Source organism: Anastrepha obliqua, chromosome 3, assembly GCF_027943255.1.
Source record: "Anastrepha obliqua isolate idAnaObli1 chromosome 3, idAnaObli1_1.0, whole genome shotgun sequence".
In the NCBI taxonomy this organism is placed as follows: Eukaryota; Metazoa; Arthropoda; class Insecta; order Diptera; family Tephritidae; genus Anastrepha; species Anastrepha obliqua.
Genome location: NC_072894.1, coordinates 62,821,977 through 62,838,232, shown reverse-complemented (window position 1 = coordinate 62,838,232; position 16,256 = coordinate 62,821,977). Strand labels below are relative to the sequence as shown.

Here is a 16,256-nt window from a genome sequence, read left to right as displayed (position 1 = left end):
GAAAACCCCTGCTTCGACTTCCGATTCCGTCTTGGAGCTGTTAGTGAAGACAGAGGTACCAGCTTCAGAACAGATTTCCAATCCTGCCTACTATCAAGGAATGCAGGATATCGCTCTCGCTCATCCAACAATACCGCACCATATCTTGTTGGGTTCCCGGCCACTCTGGAGTGGAGGAAAATGAAAAAGCGGTTGAGTGTTCAAAGATAGGCTCTAAGTTTGACCTTCAGCGAATGGTAGAGGACATAAGCATTCCTCTAAAGGAGTTATACACTGCGACTGACCTGTGTGTAATCGCGGAAACCAATAGAAAGTGGTATTTGACTACTAACTGTAGGGCTTCGAAAGCGCTCCGGCCTAAACTGAATCTTAGAATGACAAAATGTCTGCTTGGATTCTACAGATCAACTACCAGCGTCCTCATAGGTGTTATAACGGGTCACTCCACTATTGACACCAAAGCCAGTAGACCTCTCAATGACTTATGCAGGAGCTATGAATTAGAAATTGAGTCGGTACAACACCTCCTCTGTGAATGTCCTGCACTTCAAAGAAGCCGTGCCAAACATCTTAGCGATTATTTTTTTGAAAACCTGGGAAATTTCCAAAACGTGTCACTGCGGGGACTACTTACCTTCTAAAAAGATCTAAGTGGCTTAAGCAACTTAGTTAGGGAAAGTAAATCAAATGCAGGTATCACAATGGGCATTAAGTCCATCGAGTGTCTTGTCTTAAACATGCATCCTGCCTAATTTTACCTAACCTAACCTAATTGGAGAGATGGCCCTGGAACGAACCTCAAACTCCAGTTGGCGGATAGATAATGTTACCCTTAAGAGGTTACGTCCAGAGGTCAACCTCGTTTAACGTGGATGCACTTTGAACAGCGATGAAAATAACGTAAAGGACGATGGGAAGTAAACAAATTTAAGACAAAATCAACAAATTTCTATCAAAACATCTGAATTTTTAATAAGAATTTTTAGAAAAATACAGTTTTGTAGCAATTTTGCCTAAAAGGAGTTAACATTTGAAGCAGCTGATTTCTGAAAATTTGTTTACTGGTGGTGTTGGGTGTTTTCTACTATATACTAAGAATATGGAACGTTCTTTATATGGAGAAAATGCACAAGACCGCCAGCAAAGAAAAATTGTGATAAGTCAAGACGAATTTTGAACCGCATCAAATTTAATAAGGTATTACATCAAAATTCAATGGACTATACACCTGCATGGCGACCAATCCAGCTGAATGGTTTGCGCGTGACTACCATTCGAAAGTCTTCGAGCCCAAAACCTGTTGTACGCAGGCGAGCGATTACCCCTCTGCGGAAAATGGAAAGCTGCTCAATGTATTTCTGCAACAAAAAAGCTTCTAATAAAAAACCAGCTGCCATTGGGAGCCGGATAAAAATTCCCTCCATTTGTGGGACCACATCAAGTCACGCACACGAAAAATTGAGGAGTTGAGCCAAAACACCAGCAAAGGAATTATTCTAATACATACATACATACTTGTGTAAAACTTCATACTAAAAAGAAGATTTTTTTCTAGTACGTGTAATAATATTAACTATTCACTTCTAAGTCCTTTTACTCCTTTATGTATTTGCAGCGTATTTCGGAACGCGCTCTAGATGGCTTGAATACTCTAAAAACGCTGAATCTACGCAATAATTTACTGAAGAAACTCGACAATGGCCTACTACGTGGCACACCAGCACTCCTATCAATCAATGTCCAAGGCAACGACTTGGAAACTTTGACATTTTATACATTCCAGCCAATTATGGATAATTTAGTCAATAGCACGAGTGAACTGCTGCTCTCAGGTGAGTTTAGTTCAACTCAAGTAACGGGTGCTCTTAATATGTGTGTATATATGTAGAAGGCACCTACATATTTCAGATACATAAAATTTCGAGTTTGCCCTATTTAAATTCGTTGACTAGTTAATTCCGAGTCAGACAAGTTGCAAAGTCTCAAAAGACCATTAAAATATTGTCCAGCCAGATACAAACACTTTCAAATATTTTCCTAAGTATTTCTTGTATGTCCATATGCATTAATATATGTATATATGCCAGTACAATCCCAATTAAATATGCATGCTCACGTGCCGTTTATACATTTGTCAATGTGTAGGTGAATGTCCTGTATGCTTATGAAGTAGCCAACGAAGTAGCTAGGCTGCGGCTCTACGCGAGCTGTACGTGCGCGCCGTGACAGATGAAAGAATGTTGCTTATTCGTAATTTTTCTACAGTTATACACGTTTTGCATACAAAATGAACATTAATGTGTACGAGGTGTGGTAAAAAACAAACGAAAGTTTTCAAGCGGGTGCATGGGGAAAAATTCGCTATTTAGAATAAAAATCACCGAACGAAGAAGCTCCAAATTCGCTATTTAGACCGAACGGCATGGCGCGTAATACTTATTGCAATATTCAATATAATTATAATTAGAATAACTAGTGTCGCCCATAATCGGAAGTTCGACTATCAATTTCTGTTTTATCTTTATCTGTATGCCTATCACTGCCTTGCGCATATTTATACGCTGATTCTTATATTTCATTCTTTATCTTTATAATTTTCCTTATCTACTACGAATAATATATTCCCCTTCATCTTATATTGAGTATATACTTGAATTTAATGTTATTTTAACTTTACATATCTTAATTTTTAAATTTATTTCTGCTTTTATCCCTTTCCTCATCAACATGCGCTCCATTCCCTTCATCCTTGCATTAACCTTAATGAAAATCTTATCCTTGTAATATATATATTAATCAATTATATAGGCTTACACTCTGTTTGGATGTTTGCCCGAGCTCCTCTCCTATTTGCGGCGTGCGTCTTGATGTTGTTCCACAAATGGAGGGACCTACAGTTTCAAGCCGACTCCGCATGGCAGATACTTAACATTGTTAAAGAAATATTTAGGCATTGGATTCCGCACCACATAATTAGATTCTAAAGACAAATAGTTGTATTATGACAATAAGAAATCGAAGCGCGAATCGGATTTTAAAAAATGTTGCTCATTTCGCTATTACTGACTTAGATGAATGCAAACGTATGAAATATCAAGGAAATAAAGCCAAAAATATAATCGTTTTATTTTCGTTTCTTTGCGATAGATATTTACATCCAGTTTGATGAGTCAACTGCGACTAAAATTTACATTAATTGTGATGATGTCCTATGTGATGAATATTTACCTCATCGTTGGCTACAAAGAAGTGGTACAGTACGCAGAATAATGTAGGTGGCAAAATAAAAAAGTTAGAGGAAAATACCAAAGTACACGTCGTGTAAACGACTCTAGAAATTTTTACACGTTAGCAATAAAAATGTGAGAGCTTTTTTTCTCTGAGCATAGCCGAATATTTCCATTAACAGTGACCATCATACGATCGGTCGAATGAGTCTCGCTGTTCTTGCAGTGTAGGCTTTTCATAGACAAGTATACCAACTTTCCAATCAATTAAAAACATCAGACGCCTAACCATAGTACTCGTACGTACATCGCACAGCACAAATGCCTAATTTTACTAAATGTTTTGTAATTTTCAAAACTCATGTCTGGCGCCTACACGTGTGCCTCTGGCTCAAAAGCAATTTTCATAAAATTAAATGTGAATTCATATGAACTTTCATATGTGCATACATACACACCTGTGTGTAGTGCCTAATAGTCTGCCTAATTGTCGAAGTACATATTTCAATTTTTCACCCATCCCAAATGACCTGTCGAGTGGAAAGTGTCCTAAACTACATGCCACTCGTCGCCTCCTTTTAACCTTCAGCACTTTGCTAAATTAGCACCTTTCTGTTGAGAAATAGTTCACTGGTTTTTGTTTGCTTCGTTTTTGGTGCTTTCATTTTGCTAACACCCACCAATCGACCAATCGCAACATGGACCCATTTGCCTTGTGGAGAATGAGGTCTACCACGATACCGGCGACGATGTGAAAGCATTACAAAACTGAATTGAAGCTAATGACAGCCATTTACGTAACTTACTTATTTACACTTGCTAAAATGTGCATATACAAGTATACACATACATACATACATGAAAGAGTGCACTAATAAATAATACACATGCATATGTATATGTAAATATAGTACATATATTTTGTTAGATCAGCCAAAACCAGATGATTGTGTGTATGTATGTTTGTATTTTTATGCCTAATTGACTACGGGTTGAAAATGTATAAAATTAACGTACTGAATATATGAAAGCACTTACATGTACGTGTCGATGTGCATGCGAGTACATTTGTTGCGCGCTGTAATTGCATTTGCTAATGGGTAAGCGGCGGAAAATTGCCTCCAAACGACTGCAAATTACTTGAAAACATTCGTTGAACTTTATTTTCGTGGCTCATAATACCCGTGTGTGCGATTTGACATGCTTGCGCATAAGTTTTTAATTCACTTACACATTGATTATTCTTATTCATACTAGTACCACTCACTCACACTGACATTAGGCAAATCAAAATATAATATAATATTTTGTGACGATTTGCCATTAACTAAAATATCCACCGAATATTTAAATGCACAATTTTCAAAATGTAATTATTCGTAATCACACTATTGTATATTTGAGATACGAGGGGGATAAATACCCGTGTTAGAAATGAAACAGCATTTTTTCAAAAAATTATTTTTTATTTTTTAACATAGTCTCGTTTTAGATATACGTCACCCAACACTCTGGCCATTTTTTTTAACCCTTCCAAAAATAGGATTTGTCGAACTCTCCGAAATACGCCCCTGTCTCGGCGATGACATCCTCGTTTGAACTAAATTTTTTCCCCGCGAGCCATTTCTTCATGCTAAGGAACAAGAAAAAGTCACAGGGAGCAAGGTCGGGTAAATACGGAGGGTGCTGCAGCAATTCATAACGTATTTCATGCAGTTTGGCGGCGACAACTCTGGATGAATGTGCTGGTGCGTTATCGTGGTGAGACAGCACCTACTCTCTCGACAAATGCGGCCATGTCTCCTTCAATTTTTTGTGAAAGCGCTCCAATAACGCATTGTACCATTGTCCGGTGATCGTTCTTCCTTTTTCTAAAAAAAATCTATGAGGAAGACGCCGTACGTATCCCAAAAATTGTCGTCATGACCTTTTCGGCCGATAGGACTGTCTTCGCCTTATTTGAAGCAGATTCACCTAGAGAAATCCATTGGATTGATTATTGCTCAGTTTCTGATGTGTAATGATGAATTCAGATCTCGCTTAAATTTCTCCAAACATTTCTTCAAAGTTAACAGCCACATCCGCTTGTTGTCCATCGTGAGCAATCGCGGCACCCATCGGGCAGATAAATTTTGCATCGCCAAACTTATAATATAAAATATTAATTACCGTTCCAGTTGGCACACACCAGTTGGCCTCTGTTACTTGGCGCACTTTCCTTAGTCGATCAGCGAAAATCATGACGTGGACTAGGTTAGACCGTCTGCCAGGCGCCCTGATCGCTCCTCGTCAAAAACGGATGTTCGCCCATATTTAAATTCGTTGAACCAATATTTAACTGTGGTCATAGATGGTGAAGCGTCCACATAGACAGCATCCAACTTTGCTTTTATCTCCTCGCATTTTTCCCATCCAAAAACAAAAAGCGAATTACAGAACGGTACAGCTGTTTTTCCGTCTTAGCGAAAATCACGAAACACGTCTCACTCGAATAGCTGCCAAATCCAAACCAACCTATCAATCAATGTGAGACTTGTTTTCCCGTCGTTTAATAGATGTAAGCACACGAGGCCAACTCCAACTTCCCTCAGCAACGCCCCCTGGCATATTTTTATTGGGGATTTTGGATTTTATAAGGGGATTTTGGATTTTTGAAGATGTTCACATGGATTTAAGTCAAATATAGCTTTAAAAGCCATGCAACTGTGCCGAATATACATATGCACAGGGTGTCCCGATGCAGAATGAAAAATTGAAAGCCAAATTAAAAAATTACTATTGATAAAAGTGCATTGCAATAACTTTTGACAAGTGTGAATTTTATTCTTTAAAAATTATTTCCTCTTTGGATCTGGCCTCCGTGTTACGTGGCAATCGTTGGAGAAGTGAGGTCGAGATACCAATAACCATCCATCTTCCTTCCATCCTCCTGATTACTAGGTGTGTGCATCCAGGTCCAATTTTTTCATCCGGAGAATTTTTTCCGCGAAACCACTGATGATCTCCCATGTTTCCTCACTGCTTAGCATCTTGTCGGTTACATTTTCAGTAGTTATGTGACGGACTGCATTCCCCAGCGTTCGACGTTCTTGTTCCCAACGCATGCATTGGAAGAATGTGTCTTCAGTCTCAACAGTCATTTTGAGAATGTGAAGTGACTATTGATGTTTTAACTGTGGGATGTGTCTTTTAGGTGAGCACTAATGGCAATTTTGCTTATTTATCAAAATAGGCTTTATCATTCAAATGAAAATAGGCTTCATCACTCCAAAAGATATTTTTTACGATAAGAAATCGCACCAATATTGTCTTGCAGAAATTTTTGTGCTAATTTTATTCGTTAAGCATAATAGTTTAAGTGGTCGGACACTTTGAGTTTTGAAGGAGTGAAATGGAAGATCCTTCCTCAAAATATTATACACAATAGTTTTTGGAAGTTCCAGGGCAACCGCTCTCTTGCGCACGGCTTGAGGCGGATTATCCTTCAAACTGTTATTATATTTTCATTCATTTGTTCTCGGTGTGCAGTTGGATTTCGGCATTGGCCAATGGGAACCTTCGCACGCACGAGCGAATCAAATTTTCCTTCACTTTGGGCATTACGTAAACGTCGAATATTGTAACGTAATCAAAATCTACGACGAGCAGTTGCACTCCAATCATTGGCCTTGAAATGCGCTTCGATTGCGAACGTACTTTGTTCACCCATCTATTGCGACATCGTGACTAAATTACTCGCTTGAATAACGAAGCTAATGTGGTAAAAATTCCTAAATTATTCAAAATAAAACCCAATTCTACCGCCGGATACCCTGCATATAATTTTAACTATTCCAGCAACTGTTTCCCTTACATTCTGCGAAAATGACATATTATTTTCATTACTACCTCAAACTCCAACGGTGCAAAGAAACATGCAGCGAGTCAAAATCGAATTATAGTTTTTTTATTGTATTTTCCTGCGACTTAATGCCTTTATTTGTTCAACTGTGTCTTGGATTTAATTTGTTTTCATTGAAGAAATGTTGCAGTTTTATCGTTTTTTTTACAAAAATTGAGAGAATTTATATGAACTGCCCGAAAAAAACCTTAGCGCGCTTGATACATATGAACCTATGTATGTATGGCTACACTTAGCAAATATTTATAACTGCACTTGTTCGGGGCAAAAAAGTCAAGAGAAATTGCAAATGCTTACCTTGAAATGCCACAATCCAAGCATACTTGTTTTTTAAACAAAGCACCACCGCAATCTGCACTTTATACCTGCTTCCAGCAACATACGAGTAAAATTGTATGCAGATAAAATCAAGCCAATATGCACAGATATCGCACACAGATTTGACGTACTGTTCTACTTTCGCAGTTCCAGCAGCAATTAGTGCACAGAAATTAGAAATTTACTTACAAACTATATTTTCGTATTTTTGGTTATCGAGTCGATTGGTCTTTTGATAAATTTACTTTAAGAAATATTGTGATTATTTACGAAAAATTCTTAATTTTGAACATAAATCTTCTTCACACTGACTGAAACGAAAACTGTTCCAGTCAACAATTCCTAAATTGAAATGAAAATTCCTGTTATGATCTACCTAGTTTTCTATTTGCCGTTTATATTTTAGTTACCAAGTAATTGATTATGAGTCAATGCAACGTACGAAATTTGAAATATTTGTATAATAAAATCGAAAAATAGCTGGTAAAATGGAGTAAAAATTGATAAATACGAGAAATAATCGACAGAAGGGTACTGATGTGCATATTACGAAATTGGAGTGAAAGAATTTCAAAAAAACAAAAAAAATGCAGTCTGGCTTATCAACACTTATGCAACAAATACTCATTTCAAGTGATGGATCTCCATTAGTAAATGAATATTTTTAACTTCCTTCGGCAGAATGTACTTATAAAGTTCTCACTGCTATGACTGTTTGTCGAAGTGTGGTAAGTGTGTGGCTGATTGATGAATTCAAAGTTATTATGTAGTAGTTCCGGGTAGGGGTCTCCCCAAAAGAGGAGGAGGGATTGTTTTAGTAGCCATACGACTCAATGCAGTAGACGACGGTCGCTGGGGCGAAGGCATTTTGAACCATACCTCAACCACCAAAACAAACAAAAAAAATTATTATATGTGTGTGCATGTTTCATACCAAAGTGATGCAAATTTTCATTACCATAATGAAAACAAAAACAGATAGCAATGCCAATACTTATTCCAAAACACCCATAAATTGCTCTTAAGTGTGCCAAAAGTGCCAACACCATTGGCAACAGCTGTTATCACAACCTTTGATTTTGGCGATAGTAACAACTAGGATCATCCCCGACGTTTTTACGTAATAACAATGGTCTCTATACCTGCGTACAAGGGTATTGCATTATTGTTCACATAACGGTTGTATGTTGCATAATAAAGGAAACAAGCTTGATCTAAATATATATACGTATATACGTATGTATACCATACATAAGATAAGTAAGTCATGCATTCGTTACTTGGAGAAAAAGCGCAACACTGTCAGAAAAAAAAGTATCAAAAATCTGGGAGAATTTTGAGTCTTTTCAAACAGGCACTTTATTGTACCAAAATTAATAGTCATTTGCTTACTGGCCTATATAACTAATGGGGTATAAGTTTCCAGCGTTTTTACCGAAGACTTTGACAATAAACAATAACTGTATTAATAAGTTAATCAATTATACATTCGTCGTTTCTGTTTACCACCCCTTCCGACTTCTCGACCAACTTGTTAATGCCGTTCCGCCAAAAACCACCTGGTCTGGTGTCAAAGAAGTTGTTGAGCCAGTTTTTAAGGACCTCTTTGTTATCAAAGGTGACACCCTTCCTATCACGCAGAGCGGAAAAGATGGTAATCGGTCGATGCAAGGTCTGGAGAATACAGCGGATGCTAAAGAACCTCCCATTCGAGCTCTTGCAGCGCTGCTTTGACGATTAGTGAAACATGAGCAATGGTGTTGTCGTGAAGGAGTATGGTTTGGCCATGTCGATCAGGTATTTTCAGTCGAATAGCCTCATTCACGCAATGTAGCTGGGCAACGGAGAGCTCCTTGTTAACTATGGCATTCTTCTCGAGGATTTCTCAGTGCACCATGCCCTGCCAGTCCAACCAAACACATAGCATGATCTTCTTTGCATGAAGATCCATCTTGACTCTCGACTTTGGCGTATCTCCCGGAGCCATCCATTCCATTCTTTGATTCATATGGATATATAGGCACCATTTCTCATCTCCCGTGACGATTCGGTGCAAAAAGCGCTGTTTATGACCGCATGTTGCTCGATGGTTGTCGAGATGCTGAGAAGCCATTGGATGACGAAATTTATACAAAAATTGAAATTGAAAAATAAATAAATAAAGAGCCAAAACCAATAATGACGCAAATAATAAAAATAAATAAAATAAAATAAAGAATAAAAATGTGAAGAGTAATGAGAGGAGGCGATTGAGCCATGTCTGTCAATTCGTGCGCACAATAACTTGAGCAAAAATTCTTTGTCGAAGGTAACAAGTTATGTCTTTGTTAAAAGTGAATCCACATTACTCAAATTTGGCGGAAGTTATAAGCCCAAGAAAATAAGTAAAATCTTGAAAAATGGACTGTGCCCCGCTCACATTTGTGTAAATTCGTGTAAGAACTTGATAAAAATCGCCTAGTTTGGCACATTTAGCGCACCTTACCTCCACGTAATTTTTTTTTTTATATTGAGACAAAATTTCCGTGAGTCCGCCATTCTCTGTGTGTTTTTTTTGATTACAAAAACCAACAGGCAGCCCAAAATAAATTTTACTTAAATTTGTACGGGTACATAAAGCTCGGCCGGGTCGAAATTTAGCACTTTCTTATTTGTTGTTTTTATTTTTTATTCATGTCATCACCACTTTTCGCTAACAGCAAAACGTCGCCCTAAATATTTTGAGAGCATTCAAAATGTCAATAGATTGATGATGTTGCCTTTGCATGCCATGCCGGTGAACGGTTAGCGGTGTGGGAGTACATAGTTTTCTTTCACCGCAGCTATACGTTTGTTGTTGTTGCCGCCGGTTTTTTTATTGGCTGCATGTAATAGTATAGTAGTTGGGCTTGTTATTGTTGTTGTTAAGTGACTCTTACGATCTTGTTGCCAATGTCACAGAGCATTTCCGTCTGTCGCAACGCCTGAGCGTTCATGAATTTTTTATGGATCGCATTCAACACTGTCACCCGTGTATATGTGCAAGGCAACTACTACGATGCATCTCCTATCCAGTGCTTGTTGTTATTGGGGTTGTTAGGTTTGTGCTTGATGCGTACAACAAAAACTAAATGGATGGAAAGTGTTTCGACGGCGCTGGAGTGTTTTTACTTAGTTCATGGCAACACATCGAATTTTATGTATATTTTGACACGCGCGTAAATTTGTTGCTGGTAACAGCGAGGACTTGAAAGGATGTACCAATTGGTGTACAATTTCACCAAATGCATTTGTGTGCATACACATTCATACATAGTAGCTATACAACTAATTGCATTGAGTAAAATAAAATTTCGATGTAAAAATTTAAAAAAAGTTGTATCCTGTTGAAACTGCTAGATTGACATATGGAAAATATAACTCCTTTCAATTGCTAAAGTTACTCAAAGCTACGAGTATTGGCTCACCACATAGATATAGAAGTACTCTACATACGACCAAGTTGAGTTTGTGCCTACAACCCGAGTAGGTAGCCATACAAAGTGTGGTATTTGAGTTCTGGAACGAAACAACTCGTCTGGCTTGTGTTTTATGCGTCTTCTTCGAGAGTAATTTACATGGCAACGTCGTGTAAATTAGTTGTTTTTTTATTCTTTGAACTAAGATAATATTAATAAAATAATACAAGAGTAAATATAATTAAAAAACAACTGAACCTTCACTCAGAACCGCAAACTCTGACTTCACATTAAAAATAATACTTGGTGCCTCTATATCTAAATGTATGGGATTTAAAAAAAAACGAGAAAGAGTAACTGTGTGATCAAGTAATAGTGGCAAAGGCATCTCAGCCAAATTTTAAGTTACTCTGATCATATCAGATTAGCATCGCTTTTTGGCGGATCGTAAAACGTCGTAAGTTGGATAAATGTTGGCTGTTTGCATTTTCGTATAGTTCAATAGTTTCAAGTTCTTCGTGTAGCCAACATCAATGTACTAGGCTAAACCTTCTTCTGACTTGTACTGAATATGAAACTGTGAGCCTGATTCAAAGAATTTCTTAACTTTTGTATATAACAGTATCCGAACTGTTCAGCATTGACGCAAGTTCCGAAACACCATGTTTTCCAGTTTTACACAAGCTCGTCACATGAATTTTTTCCGAGTAATTCCAAACATTTCCTCTCAGTTATATATTTTACGTGGCATTCTGCGAGGTACTTTGCTAGTCACCCTGCCCCAGTTTGAATACCTAACTCAGAGGGTAAAAGTTCTCCTTTCAATAATTCCTTGTTTTTTCTCTCAAATCTCGCACTAACCCTGTTATACTCCTTGCATTTTTCAACAAGTTTGCTGCTGAAACTCAGGAATATTTTGCCAATTTCTTGGAACTTTTACTCAGTGTTGTTAATTTAGTCAGTAGCATTTGGGAAAGCATTCGCTTTAACTGCAGCAAATAGATTTGAGGGGACATTTTCAGCACGCCACATCAAAAAAGAAGAGCGGTTGAAAATCTACACAGTGTCTGAAAAGCAATGTTATTGGTGCAGGTTGGTTCAGATTCTTTTGAATATTTCCAAAGGCAACAAATTACTTTAGCAAAAACAAAGTTAGACCGAATCCGGTCAAATCTCCAACGTTACACCCTACGAAAGTCTAAACGACATTCGCAAGCTTCAGAACATATTTATTTTATAAAAAAATATGCCTTCAATTAAATAAAGCAAAACTAAAAACTTGGAATATAAACTATTTATTTCCATTTGCAAGTCAAATCTGGGACATACATGTGTTATGTTTGATATCTTACAGCTGACCGATGTAGATAACAAAACAAAAGCATCGAAAGACACAATAGTCGATTGGTAATTGTTAAAAAATTGTAGACTTATTATATTATGTTTCCAAATTTGGATTTTCTTTCCCTAGATCAGCGATTTCATTCTATTGTGAGGGCAGAAATTGTATGAGTTAGGTTGAAACCGCAGATAAGACCTGGATATTTGATTATGACCAGAGACCCGTGAGAAAAGTCTAAAGTGGTTGTTAAAGGGTGGAAAGGGACTAGTGAAACAGAAGATGCCTACCGGGTCCGCCACTCGAAGTGTCACCAAAAAAGGCTATAAATTTAATTTGGAAAATTCTTCTTCTTCTTATTTGGCGCCATAACCGCTTACGCGATTTTGGAAGAGTTTTACAAAGCGCGCCAGTCGTTTCTTTCTCATGCTAACCGGCGTCAGTTGGACACACCAAGTGAAGTCAAGTCCTTTTCCACTTGATCTTTCCAACGTAAAGGAGGCTTTCCTCTTCCTCTGCTACCACCAGCTGGTACCGCATCGAATACTTTCAGAGCCGGAGCGTTTGTATCCATTAGGACCACATGACCCAGCCAAAGAAGTAGCGGGATCTCTATGCGCTCCGCTATGTCTATGTTGTCGTAAAGCTCATACAGCTCATCGTTCCATCTCCCGTGATATTCGCCGTTGCCAACGTGCAAAGGTCCAAAAATCTTCCGCAGAATTTTTCTCTCAACCACTCAAAGCGTCGCTTCATCAGATGTTGTCATCGTCCACGCTTCTGCGCCATACGTTAGGACGGGCATGATGAGAGCCTTATAGGGTGTTAGTTTTGTTCGTCGAGAGGGGATCTTACTGCCACTCCCAAGTGAATGGCGATCAGTAACTTTCCCCACTTGCGGAGACTTCTTCTACCATCCTCTAATTTGGAAAATTACTTTTATTCCATTCAAAGTGGAGATGGTCCAGAAACGAATGACAAGCTGCCCGAATGTGACTTGCAGGTATTTTGACCCACTCGCGGGCAATGGAGTTTTTCAGCGCCTCGAGACTGGTGAATCTTTTAGTTCGGACCTTGCTCTCCAAAAGGCCCCAGAGAGAAAAATCCATCGCATTCCCGTCTCGTGAACTTGAGCGCCATTGTGTGGACGTTATGAAATTCGGAACGTTGTTTTAAGCCATTCTTGGTTTACTCGAGGTTTGTGAGACGGCGCCAAGTCCTGTTGAACCGCCCATGGTCTGCCACCGAAATGTTTATCTGCCATGGCTTCAAAGCAACCTCCAGAATACTTTCCCGATAATATTTTGCATTTACCTTGATGCCAGGCTCGATAAAAACGATTGGAGAGCGGGTTCTGCCTCCTGGTGTCTAATCGATGACTCGTAAGAACGGTCAGTCAAATAAACCCTGTTGGTTTGGGAGTTTACGAATTGCTCATTTTGAAAAATATTCTCGTCAGCAAACACAATGTTCGGAAATTGACCACTTTCGCTCCCTCAAGTGTGACTCGTTGCTGTTTTGGGGAGCTCTTGCGCCTTTTGGTTCTTGTAAGGCTTAACTTTAAGATCATTTTTCAGTATGCGGTAGATGCTACGGTCAAATATTTTCAGTTCTTTCGCCCTTTGATTGGCACTTCGCCGAGGATTTCACTCAAGTCGTTTCTTCACTTTTTGAACCATTTCACGTGACGTTGCTGACCCCCTCCATGACGTTTCGCGATGCTAATAGTATCATTATAACGAGCAATAGTGTGATAAACAAAAACTTTATTAACTTTAAGGTGCTCGAGCTCACGAACAATCGCTGGTTGTGACTTTCCAACCAAATATAATGCAATCACATGCAATTACGTTTGAAATTAATTACTTTTTTCGCGTTTACTCTCGGCAAAACGCTTGCGCGCGATTGTAAACATTACTCTGAACTGTCATTTAACCAACGAACAGACAGCTCGAGCGGTCTGAAGTTGGTTACACTTCGAGTGCCGAGCCTTGTAAGTGGTATACCAAAAATGAACAGCTCAAATAAAATTTTACTTAAATGTGTGTGGGTATACAGAACAGTCCGGACCGAATTTAGACTTTCTTAAATTTCAGTATCTGTTATTTATATACATTAAATCGTATATGTGCACACGGGATCAAACATTTAGTCCTACTTTCCTGATCTTAATATTCTACAATCTACAGTACATAAGATACGAGGTATGCCATCTACGTCCCGGGTAAACAAAGTTACGAAAAAAGTTGTATTGTCGATGTTTGTATGTAAATGGCCCCCTTTTATGTCTACCCAAAGGTTTCAACCTTGCGCCCACTATTGGAATCACTCTTGGTAATCCTATGGAGTACTCTGAAATTAACTCAGTTCCCGAGTTGCATCTAAAGTCCCGGACCTTAATTGCCACATTTCGTATCTTTCGCGATTTCCCAATACCAACTCAGAGAGCACAAGTAAATTCTAGAATTAAAGATTGTAAAACAAAACCAAAATTTAAGGTAGCGACTATAGAGAAGCACACCACAAACTGAGCATGCTTTCACACTTACATATAATATATTGACTGACAGACAGCGCCATACTACTATAGACCCCAAATGTGAGCGTGTGCGTTCCTACACAGAGAACGACATATGCAATTTAACGCTACCACCGCTGATGAGCTATGGTGATAATAGTAGTGGCGGTCACTTGTATACACATGAACAATGAAACTAAAGTAATTGCTAGTGCTTTTGCTGATCCAATTGTGAAGAGGAGAATAAAGGCAATGCAGGGAGTGGGGCAACATTTGTCATACAGCTATTCGAAATTTCACGTGAACACGCTAGACTAACCTACAATACGGTTGAAGTTCAGTGCCGCATAAAAAAAATTTGGTAGGACTCAAAAATACCACAACGTACTGCCACCCGCTATAGCAAACCAACCGACACTCAGCGTGGTTTGACCACTCTTTTGTGATATAAAAACACCAAATTGTGTTGCATTGAGGGATGAGTGCAGAGCGATAATAAAAATTTCACGTATATTACATAACAGCAGCAAACCCAAACACGGAAAGCAGTATTGAGCAAACTAGAAATTGAAACCAAATGGAAAAAGGAAATAAAAATCCTCCATAAAAAAAATTGGAAAAAACTAATTTTTGGGCTGAAAAATTTGCGCGTTATTTTGGATTTTAAAATAGTAACAGTGTACGAATTTGTTAAAAATAGGAGAACTGCACTCAATTTATGTCCGATAAATATTTATTGCGTATGCCTGCGTGTGGCATTTTGGCCGTTAAGCGAAATGTGTGGTTTTAATTACCCAACCTTCCAAATGTAAGGCTACAAGAACCGTGTAACAACTGCGTGTGATAAAAATTGTCCCCGATCATGTCGAGGCATAACTTGGAGGAAAATTTTATGCTTAAGATAGGATAATGCCATTGTCCCATTATTCTTCTAATTAACTGATTATGATATTCAGCAAGCAATAATGGCGGCCGCCGAAGCCGAATGTGACTGCCATTCGAAATTGCACAGGTTCGAAACTTCGGGCACAAAACAACAATTGGCAACAAAACTTATTTCTAATAGCGGTCGCTCCTCGGCTGGTAATGGCAAACCTCCGAGTGTACTTCTGCCATGGGAAAGCTCTTCATAAGAAAAAAACTCTAGGTCCATCGATTTATGGAACAACATCAAGACGCGCACCAAAAATAGGAAGAGGATCTCGGCCAACCACTTACAGAAGTGTACCCGCCGATAATTTATTTATTTTTTTATGAATCAAAAATACTCTCTTAAGGCATGCGACAGTTATAAAGGGTGATCAGATTGGAGGTACGTTTTCTAATAGGGTTTTTTGATGGATACCGCGTAACTACTGTCAAACTAAGTACATAATTTGTATCAGTATTCATTGATATTTTATCATGTAAAGGCTTAACACATTTACAAAACGTACATTGCATAAAGAAAATCGACGCTCTGAGAAAAGTTTTCATCGCGCGCAAAGGCTAACTTATGGTCTACATAACTCTTCAG

At 38.4% G+C, this 16,256-nt stretch overlaps 1 protein-coding gene across 2 annotated transcripts in view; it reads left to right on the top strand.

Annotated features, from left to right (window-relative positions):
* LOC129242754 (connectin-like) overlaps positions 1–16,256 on the top strand; it is a 201,836-nt gene that overhangs the window by 102,220 nt on the left and 83,360 nt on the right. For both annotated transcript variants that reach the window (XM_054879574.1, XM_054879573.1), the window contains exon 3: positions 1,616–1,832. In XM_054879574.1, the coding sequence (XP_054735549.1) occupies positions 1,616–1,832 (217 nt within the window). The remainder of the gene's footprint in view (positions 1–1,615; positions 1,833–16,256) is intronic.